Source organism: Aethalodelphis obliquidens, unplaced genomic scaffold (genome assembly GCF_003676395.1).
Source record: "Aethalodelphis obliquidens isolate GAN/ISIS:26980383/991018 unplaced genomic scaffold, ASM367639v1 scaffold4, whole genome shotgun sequence".
NCBI classification, from domain to species: Eukaryota; Metazoa; Chordata; class Mammalia; order Artiodactyla; family Delphinidae; genus Aethalodelphis; species Aethalodelphis obliquidens.
Window position 1 is genome coordinate 77,137,741 of NW_020837948.1, and position 12,621 is coordinate 77,150,361.

General features: G+C 36.9%; 1 protein-coding gene across 1 annotated transcript in view; it reads right to left on the reverse strand.

The window, feature by feature from the left end:
• ITGA1 (integrin subunit alpha 1) overlaps positions 1–12,621 on the reverse strand; it is a 170,134-nt gene that overhangs the window by 93,905 nt on the left and 63,608 nt on the right. Inside the window, exons 2-3 of the mRNA XM_027101137.1 lie at positions 10,651–10,768; positions 256–368 (exon numbers count right to left, since the gene is read on the reverse strand). Of these exons, the coding sequence (XP_026956938.1) occupies positions 256–368; positions 10,651–10,768 (231 nt within the window). The remainder of the gene's footprint in view (positions 1–255; positions 369–10,650; positions 10,769–12,621) is intronic.

The following is a 12,621-nucleotide window of genomic DNA, read 5'->3' on the forward strand; positions in this document are numbered from 1 at the left end:
TTTTTTTTTTTTTTTTTTTTTTTTTTTTTTTTTTTGCGGTACGCGAGCCTCTCGCTGCCGTGGCCTCTCCTGTTGCGGAGCACAGGCTCCGGACGCGCAGGCTCAGCAGCCATGGCTCACGGGCCCAGCAGCTCCACGTTATGTGGGATCTTCCCGGACCGGGGTATGAACTCGCGTCCCCTGCGTCGGCAGGCGGACTCTCAACCACTGCGCCACCAGGGAAGCCCCAGACTTTAATATTTTGACTTTACATACCTGGAAGATCCAACTTTATGCAAGGTAATGATTCACCTCTCCCAACTGGACACTTATAGACATCTCCAGTTCTGTTCTTGGGTTGTCCAACTAAAGGAGAACCAACAAGCACCCTGGAAATTAAATAACTCAATTAACACTTTTGAATAATGAGAAACATTTTATTTTTGTTACTGTATGACTAGTTCGAAGACGATTGACCGTAGCTCCCATAGACATAATTAGATAGCCATCCTCAGTTAGTAACTTAATGTTATCTAAAATAAGCAGAGTGTCTTCTTCAAATTGCAGATTGATTTAAATTAAAAAACAGTAAAATATATAGGAGAGAGACTTGAGAATATTTTAGTTTCTTGTATTATATGTTACTTTAACACATTTTTTTTTTTATTTGGGGGCTGAATCATAATTATTGGTTAAGCCTGCTGCTGTGTTAATTTACAAAACACACATTGAAGTATAAATGACTTTTTCCCACGAGGAATTGATAATGTCATAGAGAGGTCAGGAAGTATAAACATTATATCATAAGGTTTAATATTAGTATATACTAGTTTGTAGGCACTTAAAATAAGGATAGTTATGAGACTCAGGTTTAAAATCACTTATTGTTTTTTTAGACAGAAGTATGAAATCAGTCTAATAATAATTAATGGAAAAAACATAATCATGATTTATTTTAGTCCTAGCGAGCCATTTAACAAGGTTTCCTATGATATCTTCAGGAACAGGATGGGTGAATATGGTTGAATGTTAAGGTACTTTTTGGGATCCACAGCTGCTGATTCATTGCTGGCTAAACAGCTATATCCAAACACACTGATTACTAATATGTATAAAATGGATAACTAATAAGAACATGCTGTATAAAAAAATAAATTAAATTAAGTTTAAAAAAAAACAAAGACACATTACTAGCAACCAAAGGACTCTAATTATATACCATAAGACTGCACTTGGGATTGACTTAGGCTATACCTTTGTTAATGACTTAAGTGAAGACACAGAAAGCATAAAGGTACTCATCAAGTAAATCAAAATACCAATTTGGGCATTCAGAAGTGTCAACATTCTGGAACAAGAAACTTGAACTAGTAAAGTTTAATAAGAACCTATGTAAACAACTTCACTTAACTGTGTACTATTATCTACATCAGTACAGAATGTCGGAAACCTGACTTAATAGAAGTTCGTGTGAAAAAGTCATGGAGGATTTAGTTGACAGCAAGAAAACATGAGCCAACAGTGTATTTTAGTGCCAAAAATGGTAATGGTAATGTGACCTTAGGCATCACTGCTAGAAATAGATGCCCTGGTCAAGGAGAGTGATAGCCCCTCTGTGCTCTGCACTGTCGGGCCATGTCTGGAATCTCCAAATTAAGAGGGACATAGGCACAATGGAATGTATTTAGGAGACTATGACTCAGATAGTTAAGATTCTGGTAATTTTGTCAGACCAGAGATGCTTGAGGGAAAGTTGAGGACGTTTAGCATGGAGAAAAAAACGTCTGAAGGAGAGTTGAAAGGTTGTGAAGGAGTGCAGGTGGATTGGGCATTCCTTTTAAAAATTTTCAAAATTTGAAAGTTTGTCATATTGAAAAGGGATGGGATTTATTTTGTGTAAGTCCTTTGGACAAAGCTGGTATTATGGAAATAAGTTTTACAACAATTGCAAATACTGAATTGTTGAACAGACTCCCTAAGACATAGTTGTGATATAATGCCTCTGCAAAGCCATTTCTGATATACATAAATAACCATAAAAATGTTCAAACCCCTTAACGCATAATTCTTCTGGGAATCTGTCCTAAAAAAATGACCTAAATTAAAGGAAACAAGCTTAATGCATAAAGATATAATGCTTATAGTGGTATATATAATCATAAAAGTTTAAAAGAAGTGTGATCAACAGCAAGACTAATTAATTATTGTAGGTTCATTCCATAGAATATTGTGCAGTCATAAAAAAATAGTTAATAAGACTGCATGGTAGGATAAAAAATTAGTGATGACCTAATTTAAAGTAAAAACCTACCTAATTTGTTGAAAATCTATGACAATTTGAAGTGAAAGATACCAAATTATATTCAATGTACTTATTATAACAGCAATGATAAAAACAGCCAGCATTTATTGAATTTATACCATGTGCAGAACACTGTTTTAAGTGTTTTCCATGTCCTAAGTAATTTAATCCTCTCCAGAAAATATAGCATGAACTTTGGTGCCAGACTTCATGAGTTCAAATCATGGTTTTACCCTTTACTTAGCTGTATGGTTTAGGACAAGCCAGTTATCCTCTGTGCTTTCGTTCCTTCGTCTGTAAAATGGAAATAATAAGAGTAGCTACCGGACACGATCATCATGAACATTAAATGAGCTAATGTATATAGAATGCTTAGTACAGTATTTGGCTTATAACATGTGCTATCTAAGTGTTGGTTCTTTTTATTATTATATACATATTTTCAGATGATGGACAACTCTATCTATGTAGAACATAGTTTAAAAGGGAGTACACCAAAAAACAAATTCTATTAAGGAAATTATGGTTAGGCTTTAAGGTTTTTTTCCCCAATTTTTCAAAACCTTTTGTAATGTGATTGATTAAACAAGCTTTATAGTTAAAACAGTTTGGAGAAAAGTAGTGGATATGTTATGAAAGTATTTAAGTTGAGACTAGACAGATTGATTAATGTTTATAAAGAAAATCCTACATGCTCAGCATTAATGCCAGGCACTGGGAATATAAAATGGATAAAACACAATTTTTAAGGTTGCTTAAAACTTAGGGGAGAAGCAAAAATATAAATGTACTATTACCATATTGAATAGTTCTGAACTTGGTGCAGTTTCAGCAAAGTCTTAGAAGCAAGAAGGGATGTACATGGCTTTTTTGGTAAGTTCAAGTAACTCAGGGTAGCTGGAGTGGAACTTGAGTCTGGCAAGGTAAATAGGGTCCAGATCACATATGTTCTTACAGTGCACTTTAAGAACTTTGGATTTATTGTATGGAGTGGAGAGTTGGGAACTATTGAAGCTTTTAAAGAGGGATGTGGGACTTCCTGGTGGTCCAGTGGTAAAGAATCCACCTTCCAATGCAGGGGACACAGGTTCGATCCCTGGTTGGGGAACTAAGATCCTACATGCCGCGGGGCAACTAAGCCCGCGCACTGCAACTACTGAGCTTGTGCACCTAACTGGAGCCCACATGCCGCAAACTCCAGGCCTCCAAAGACCCTTCCAATTCTAAGAGTCCATCATCTGAACAGAACAAATTGTAAGTGTATGGAGGAGTACTAATTAGCTGGAAAACATGAACCATTAACTGGGGAAAATCTAGAACAATCTATAAAAAAGTGAGTTCTGAACAGTATGTTAATAATAAAGTTATTAGGTTATAAGGCAGGAGACAAGAGAGATCACAGATATCCCAGGCAAAAATGTGGAAACAGGAGCATGAGGGCTGAAAATGGAAGGTAATGAGGAAGTATGGGTGACTGGAACACAGCATAAAGCTTCTGTATAACCTGGAGTAGGAAGGTTGAGACTGGCAAGCAGTAGACTTTGAAGGAAAGGTTCTGGAATTTATATTTGAACCCTAGGCCAATAGAAACCTCTAGAGTATGATGATAATTGGAAATAACCTGATATAGCAACTGGAGCCATGGCCTATTGTATATTCTGGATAAGTAAAGCCTGGGGTGTGAGAACTCAGAAAACGGTAGAGTGTAGTAGGCTAGGACTGAGACAGGGAGTTTGAGAGTTGGAAGCAGTGATAAAGAATGGGTAAGCAGGACACAGGACGTAGAATATAAAACAAACTTGTGTATTTCTGACATCAAACATGCAACTCTGGAATATATCCCACCCCTTAATCCTAAGAAAGCCTCACTTTTCCCAAGCTGCATAAAAATGACAAGATCCTAGAAGAATATCAGCATAGAGTTTATGGAATTTTAGGAATCTTCAATATTCTCAAGCCCCGCTATCTTGCTCTATTTTTTCTCACAGCACTTATTACATTCTGACATATAACCTACCTGTTTATTAAGTTTATTATTTGTTTTTTGTTTGTCCATCCCCAATAGAATATAAACTCCACAACAGCAGGAATTTTCACCTATTCATTCACTCATATATCCTGAGTGACTCCAACAGAGCCAGATATAAAAATCAGCATTCGATAAATATTTATTGAATGAATAAATTATGACTGCATCAAATGCTCTAAGAATCTGCATAAGGAATACCTGGTCATTCATGTGACCAGCTAAGAGGTCCTAATTGTGAAGTCTTTTTTGTTTTCACTTTAGAGGCTGGATATTTTGCTTAAGCAGAATACCATATATGCCTTTGGGTGACACAGCATTTCCACAGGTCAAGGTTGTAGAGAATTCTTGCTGTTATAGGAGCAAACTGGCTGAAGGCATAAGGCTGGGGTTCCACATCCTGGCCCTGTCACACTCGCTGTGTTAAACCTTTGGCAATTCATTCTCTGAGTCCCAGCTTCCTGTCTAGAAAATGAGGATAACAGTCATATTCACTCAAACACACAGGGTCAAGGTGAAGACCCAAAGCACATTGTTTCATGAACGATGGATATTGTTACTTTAAACTTTAATGCAAGTTTGCTTTAACTCGTTAAATTTTATTTATATTAAATTTCTGCTTTTTATATGATATTATTGCAATGATTTGTATGCAGATTGAGGATTAAAGAATGTTCTGGGTCTCATTATTGATCACTAGAGAAACACCTGATGAACTCAAAGGTCATCAAAGTGAGAGAAACACTTTTTCTCCATGAAAAAGCTCCAAATATAAAATTTAATAAACTGAGAAATGCTTCCTATTCATAATAGTTATTTTTGTCAATATGACTGCTATTATATTTATTTGAAGGGTAGCTGGCCTCTGACTGCTCTGTTTCATATTTATATGTTTTTCGTCTGTAAAAGATAGTTTCCTGGAGATTGTTGTCTCATATTTACATTATTTCTTTTCACCTAACTCTTTCCTGATCTCCAAGCCAAAGTCTGTATCAGAGTGCCAAGTACCTCCTGCCAGGCATTAAAAAACAAAAAACAAAAACCAACAGAGTGTTTGGTCGTCTTAGAGAATGAAGTTATACAGTGGCCCCATGAGCTGTTGTGCTTTTCAGTCATAAAAGGTAGAGGGGTAGAAATGAGATGAACCAAAGAACTGACGTTTGGCAAAGAGGAAATTTCAACTTCAAAAGATATTATAAGCAATTTAAAATAAACTTTATATTAAAATATGTGAGAGAAAATTTGATAAAACTTTTAAAAAGTCTTTTCAGCCCAAGCTTGAATAGGCTTTATTTAAAACACACATACATTGGAAACAGGGCATCAGTCACTTGAGCCCACTAGTAAACCTTACCTGGCACAAAGCAGGGTCCTCTAGGGTAAAGGCATGAAACCAGTACATTTTGATATATATTGGGTTGGGGATTGGCTAGGGAAGTATTTGCATCATGAGAATCTATTTTGAAAAGACAGGCCCACTGAAGTCACCGAAGCCCCTAAGAATGGATGCTTAGATAGCACTCAGAGGGGTGGGTGCACATGCTGGAAGAAAGGAAGCAAAGAACAACAAAGAGTGGAAAGTCCCACACCAGCATCTCATTTTTTTCCCATCTGCCAGAGCCCTGCTATACTGGTGATTACCACTAACTCTGGAAGGCTGCGCAATGCTGAGCACATTTGAGTTTCTTCTCTTCAAAGCAAAATTATTAAACCAATTGTATTCTTTGTGATTCTTCTGAACCACGTTGCAGTTACTTGGATGCTCCAGCTCATGCTAATCATAATGAACAACAGCTGAATTTAATCAGAAGCATAATGTGTTCTGCTACTGAAAAAACATGTGGCTTCCGAGCCAAAGATATAAAGTAGGTTGTACTCCACAGGAAACTTCTGAAACATAAAGGGGGGCATAGGCCGCCTTTTCTGTTAACTGTTTACTCTTTCCAAAGATTTAAACTAATGCTTTTCAAATACACAGACTGCACTTGTTATGGGTCAACAAGTACTCCTTTACGCATACTTCAGCAAGATGTAAGATGCGTCAGGATGATTTAAAAAAAAAAAAATTTTTTTTTTAATTAAAAAAAATATCTCCAGATTCCCACCTCTGGAGAAAATTAAATAACAAAATTCATGTTCTCCCAAATATGTCAATTATTTCATAGTCCATTTCTTAAAATAAGTCTGCATCCTGATTTTATAAACACTTACAGAATATCCAAACATATTACTAAAATTTATTTTGCATGACCAGTGCCTGGATCTCTTTAGAATGGTATGTTGCTACCATGCCATCCTTAAAGATTTGGACATTTAGATTTTTGTAGTTTATTTACTTTTAAATTCAATTGACCACACTGTTTTTGTTTCCCTGATTTTTCACACCTTTTCCATAAAATCATTGTAAATATGGAATGTCAGAATGGAATCACAGTATCTGATATCCATATATACATTCAAATGCTCACAAACTCTCACACACATATTAAAATGTAAAGTATTATACGCCAGATACAGTTACTATCAACATTTACTTTTTAATATAGTTCTAATAAGGACAACAGTCCTAGACTGGGAGTGGAGAGACTTGAGCCCTATTTTCTGCTCTGGCCCCAAGTAGTTATATTTCCCTAGGGGAGTCACTTTAAAAAAAAACAACAACGACAACGGGGCTTCCCTGGTGGCGCAGTGGTTGAGAGTCCGCCTGCCGATGCAGGGGACACGGGTTCGTGCCCCGGTCTGGGAAGATCCCACATGCCGCGGAGTGGCTGGGCCCCTGAGCCTATGGCCGTTGAGCCTGCGCGTCCGGAGCCTGTGCTCCGCAACGGAAGAGGCCGCAACAGTGAGAGGCCCGCGTACCGCAAAAAAAACAAAAAACAAAACACTTTATTGAAGTATGAAAGACATACACAAAGCTGTACCAATTTAATGTATACAACTTGATGAGTTTGGAGATAAGTATACATCCTTAAAACCATCACCACAATCTATGCCATAAACATATGCATCACCTCCAAAAGTTTCCTCCTGCTTTCTTTAGTAGTGGTTGTTGTTATTTATTATTATTATTTTGTGATAAGGACACAACTTAAGATCTACCTTCTTAACAAATTTTAACTGTACAACACAGTATTGCTACCTATAGGCACTGTGCTGTATAGTAAATCTCTAGGATTTATTCATCTTGTTTAACTGAAACTTTGTACCCTTTGACTAATGCTTCCTTGTTTTCCCCTCCTCTGAACCCCTGGTAACCACCATTCTATGCTCTGCTTTTACGAGTCTGACTATTTTAGGTTCCTCATATAAGTGGAGTCATGTGGTATCTGTCCTGCATCAGGCTTATCTCACTTAGCAAGACGTCCCCCAGGTTCATCCATGTTGTCTCAAATGGAAAATTTTTCCTCTTTTTTTAAGGCAGAATAATATTCTACTGTATGTATATAACATATCTTTAAAATCTGTTCATCTGACAATGGACATTTAGATGGCTTTCAAGTCTTGGTTATTGTGAATAATGCTGCAGTGAACATGTGAATAATGCAGATATCTGAGATCTTGATTTCAATTCCTTTTGATATTTACCCAGAACTGGGTAGCTCTATTTTCAGTTCTTTTGAGGAACCTCTATATTGTTTTCCACAGTGGCTGCACCAATTTACTGTCCCACTAACATGTACAAACGTTCCCTTTTCTCCACATACTTGCCAACACTTTGTTTTGATAATAGTTATGGGAGAGTCACTTTTAACCTTACTCTTTTATGTGTTCTGTTTTTTCATCAATGAGGACAGGAAGTTAAACTAGATTCGGTTGTTCAGCCAACTGAGTGGAGTGCATTATCGAGTGCATATTATGCTTAAGGTCCTGTGCCGGATGCTGGGCAATGCACAGGGTTGCAAGCGGGAACCCAAACCAGTTCTTGCTTTCTAAACATGTCCCCTAATACATTAACTTCTCCCTCTTTCTGTTTTCCATTTTGAAGTTTCCAAGTACCTAGACATTACCTTGAACTCAAGCTGTTTAAAACCATACTCATCAACTTCCTGATAAAACTGATTTTCCTTTCCTGTACATTTGTCTCTGAATGACTACCCACTTCCCGGTAATCCAGTGTAGACATTTTGGAATGTGTTTGACACCTCCTATACCTTCATTTGCCATTCCCAGACTTCCACTCAGATTTAATTATTCACCTACATTTATCTCGGGTACACTATTCTTTCATTGCAGTTCGCCCTCCTTGTCCAGGCCTCATTGTTTAAGCAGATTGCTGTCCTTGCTTGTCTGTGGATTTCCCCGATTTCAGGCACTCCTTTCTCCGATCCAATCTATACATAATTTCCTAAACTAAGTTTCATAAAACAACTTATAATGGCTTCTCAGTACCCTCTACTTAGGTACAAGCTCCTTTGTCTGGCTTTTAAGGTCTTTCCCCTCTATCATCCCAACGTCAGATCTGTTTGCTTACCAACACTCTCACTTATCCTCAGGTCTATGCCCTTGTTTATGTAGCTTCCCAGCTTAGAGTGACATCTCTGATGTTATTGAAAGGTAAGTCATCTTTCAAGATTCAGCTTAAGAATCAAGCATCACTTCCTCCTTCTTGAATTGAAGAAATCGTATGGGTGCACTAAAGTCCCAAGAGGAAATATGAATGCCTTCTTACTCTACTAAGATTCATTCAGATAATTCAGGGCTTCTGATAGCAGACTGCCCTAAAATCAGAGAGACAGGGCTGGATGAGGGAGGAAGCTTACAGGCTTTCCTCACTATCAGAGAATGAAAACCAGACTTTCATAAAATCTGCTAACAATACGGTCATCCCTCGGCATCCGCGGGGGACTGGTTCCAGGCCCCCAGTGGCTACAAAACTTCGCATATGCTCAAGTCCCTTCTATAAAACGGCCTGGTACAGTCCGCCCACCGCAACTCTGGTACCATAGTTGGTTTAATTAGTGAATGCGAAACCTGTGAATAGGAAGGGCTGACTGTTATTTGACTATTCTTTAAAAAGACAGTTCATTTTAAGTAGGTGGTTTAAGACTTTAAGTTTTGCTATTCCTCTTTAAAATTTATGTAACTATTAGTAATAAGTGAAAATTCACTGTAATATGTGTTTTATGTAAAAGTTAAGCTTTTTAAGAAAAACATGCACTGAGTGTCAGTTTATTCTAGCTTATGCACAAAGAGAAGCTTGACCAGTTGGCCCACTCACATTATTCTCCCAGAGGTAGAACTCCCTGAATTGCAGACATAATGCCTAAAAGAATAAAATTGGTGTCTAGAGGGATGACTTTATCCATTTAACCTTAAAAAAGGAGGTGGGTGGTAAAGTGAGAGCATAGGATTGAAAGACAGAGGATATAAAAACCCATACTCTATTATTAGATGTCTTATCTGAGATATTTATAGGGAGAGAAGAAGAGTGAAGCACCTCCACAAATTTTAGTTTATACCCAGGATACAATATCTGTACTTGAAAAATGTGAGAACTCAAATTCTTACTTTGATACTATTTAGAGGATTATTGTCAAATTAAGCAAGTCTAGAAGGTAAAGTGAAATATCGAAAAGTCACATCTTTTCATCTGTGAAATATAGTAGAGAGATAGCTCACTGTTTTCCAAATAGATATAGATCCATTTTTGTTTGTATTACTGTAGTCACTAGAAAAGTGGGCTTGTTTAGTTTAAGTTACTAAACTGAAGCAAAGTTTAACTCCTGTTCTCTTTTTCTACAAGGTCCAATTAAAAAATAAAAAGACTCCCTAAAAATTATGTTAAATATAAAGCAAAAGAACTCTAATAATTTTGTATAATTTTCAAAAGTTAAATATGCTTTAAAAAAACATACTAAAGTGAACTTAACCAATATTAAAGGGTTTTTAAAGTGTATAAAAGAAATTCAGTAAGGTTCATTATAAGTAATAGACCAAACTCAGTAGGTCAGTAAAGCACCAAAAATATAAGCCCAATATTATATTATGGAAGTGATCTCATCTGCCTCCCAATACCTCCTGCTGAATTTCAGCCATGCTAAAATGAGAACAATTAAAGAACTCTTGCCAGAATAACCTACTTACAAAACAATGACTATTTTGGATAAGGATCTTCCTTGAGGTCAACCCAGGTTTCAACAGAATCACTAACCATGTCTTTTAATATTGCCAAGGAATTTTTCCTTTTTCACCTTTTCAGTTTCCATTACCAAATGATTAGACTGCATTTCCTACCATAAACGATTCATTCTAAGTCTCATTCATAAAACGAACTGTAACCAAATAATATTTTCCATTACCTTGTAAGAAAACTAAACAACAAGAACAAAACCCATTAACTTACCATTTTCCTTCTGCATTTTCATATTGTTGAACAGTATATCCAAACATGTCCTCCACTGGGCCGCTGAAAGTCAATGAGTTTTTCACATCAACATTGAATGATATGCAGAAGCCTAGAACTTTAAGAGGGAAAACAAAGTCCAGTTACATAGAGTTAACTAAGATTCCACTATGTTTCGAATTATGAAGGCATTCTTGAGGTTACCATTCAAAGCTGAGCACTTATTAAAAAGAGCAATGACTCTCAAAGAATGGGAACAAGAAAGGTCTGCAATGTTAACTGTATTACTGACTGGAAATCAACATAATGACTTTGAAGAATATAGGTATTAACATTCAAACAAAATCCCATAGTAATTCAGTATCTGTACGCTTCCCAGAACTAAAGATTTCAGAATGTGTGGGAAGGAGCTGGCAGAAACTCATGCTCACACATGACTAATGCAGTCACAGATAATCTTCCAGTAGTGATCCCTACAGTAAACCATGGCCACTATGAAATGTAAACAGCTTCATTTTCCTGTTTTGACAACGGAGGATACAAGCATCACCATTTAAGCCTCGAGAGGTAGCTTTCTCCTTGCTGCTACGAAAGGGAAGGCAAGCTGACTGTTTCCACCCAGAGCTGGCTTATGCAGGCTCGAGATTTGCTCTGCTTCCCTCTCTGAATCAAGCAATGGGTGGAAGCTTATACTTAGCACTGACGTATCCTTCTAGTGTTGTTGGTGGTGATAGCCTCACAGGTTGAGAGGCTAATCTGTTGAGATTAAATTAGATGATATATCTAAAGAGTTTACTCAATGTCTGGCACACACTACATATTCATTGAGGGTTAAATCTCTTCAATTTCTTTGTAGTTCAGGTAATGGAAATCTTTTATAGGTGAGACTCTCTCCTGAAAGTGTTCTGGATGGTGCCAAATTCCATCTCTGGTACTGGTTTTAAAAGCATACTTGTGAAGTTCCAAAGTATTCCCCTCCTAGATGTAACTAAAAATTCTTCCCAAAGAGTACGCCCTTATAAAATCACACAGCATCATAAGGTATATTCAGAGGCGATTAAATTCACTCTCCTCTGTTAAAACCATGATATACAGCTACGTGTAAACAGAAAAAAATTTCTTTCCTTATTCACTGTAAACTCTGCCATAAGTACAGTCTAAATTCAGACTCCAACTCATTCCATGCTCTAATTAATAACCTTCAAATTTTGGTAACAATATTAAATGCTTATTTGATGCACAAAATTTTACATAACTTAGAGAAAATTATTCTTCATAAAAAGATACTTCTGTATACCTACTTATAAAGTCTTCCTTTGATCTCCCCACCTGGAAATAATCTTTTAACTACTAAGCCCTCTTCTTTTATTTTTTAAAAAAATCCCTCAGAGAAATAATTATTAAATACTATCTATGTTGTAGTTACCTGTGTGAGATTTTTTTTTCCCCTAGATTGGAAAATTCTTAAAGGCAGGGACTCTCTTACTCATCTTCCTTATCCTTCCTCAAAATCTAGCACAGCTCCTTGTACATAGATGGGCAATAACATGTTCATAGAATGAAAGATAATACATTGAAGGAGAAAGTGGGCCAGTGGTAGATAGAAGTGAACTGGAAACTATTTCATCTTAGTTAAGGAAGACTTCATGGAGCTGGAAATTTTAAGTTAGATTTTTAAGGAGAGGGAGAGATACAACTTGGCAGTGAGAGGAAAATATGTCCCAAGGATTTGGGAGAGTCTCTGCAAGTAATAAGATACAGAACGGGACAAATATGGTTGCAAGATCATGGAGAGATTTGCCTGGCTGGCGTGGAAGATGCAGAAAAAGAATGGATGGGTAGCAGAAGTCCGTTTATGTACATTTCCTGTTCATTCTTCAAGGATGATGGAGAACAGCTGGTTACCATCTTCTGCATAATGGCCTTTCATATATTTGAAGACAGTTTTAAACACTGTTCACTCTCTACTCC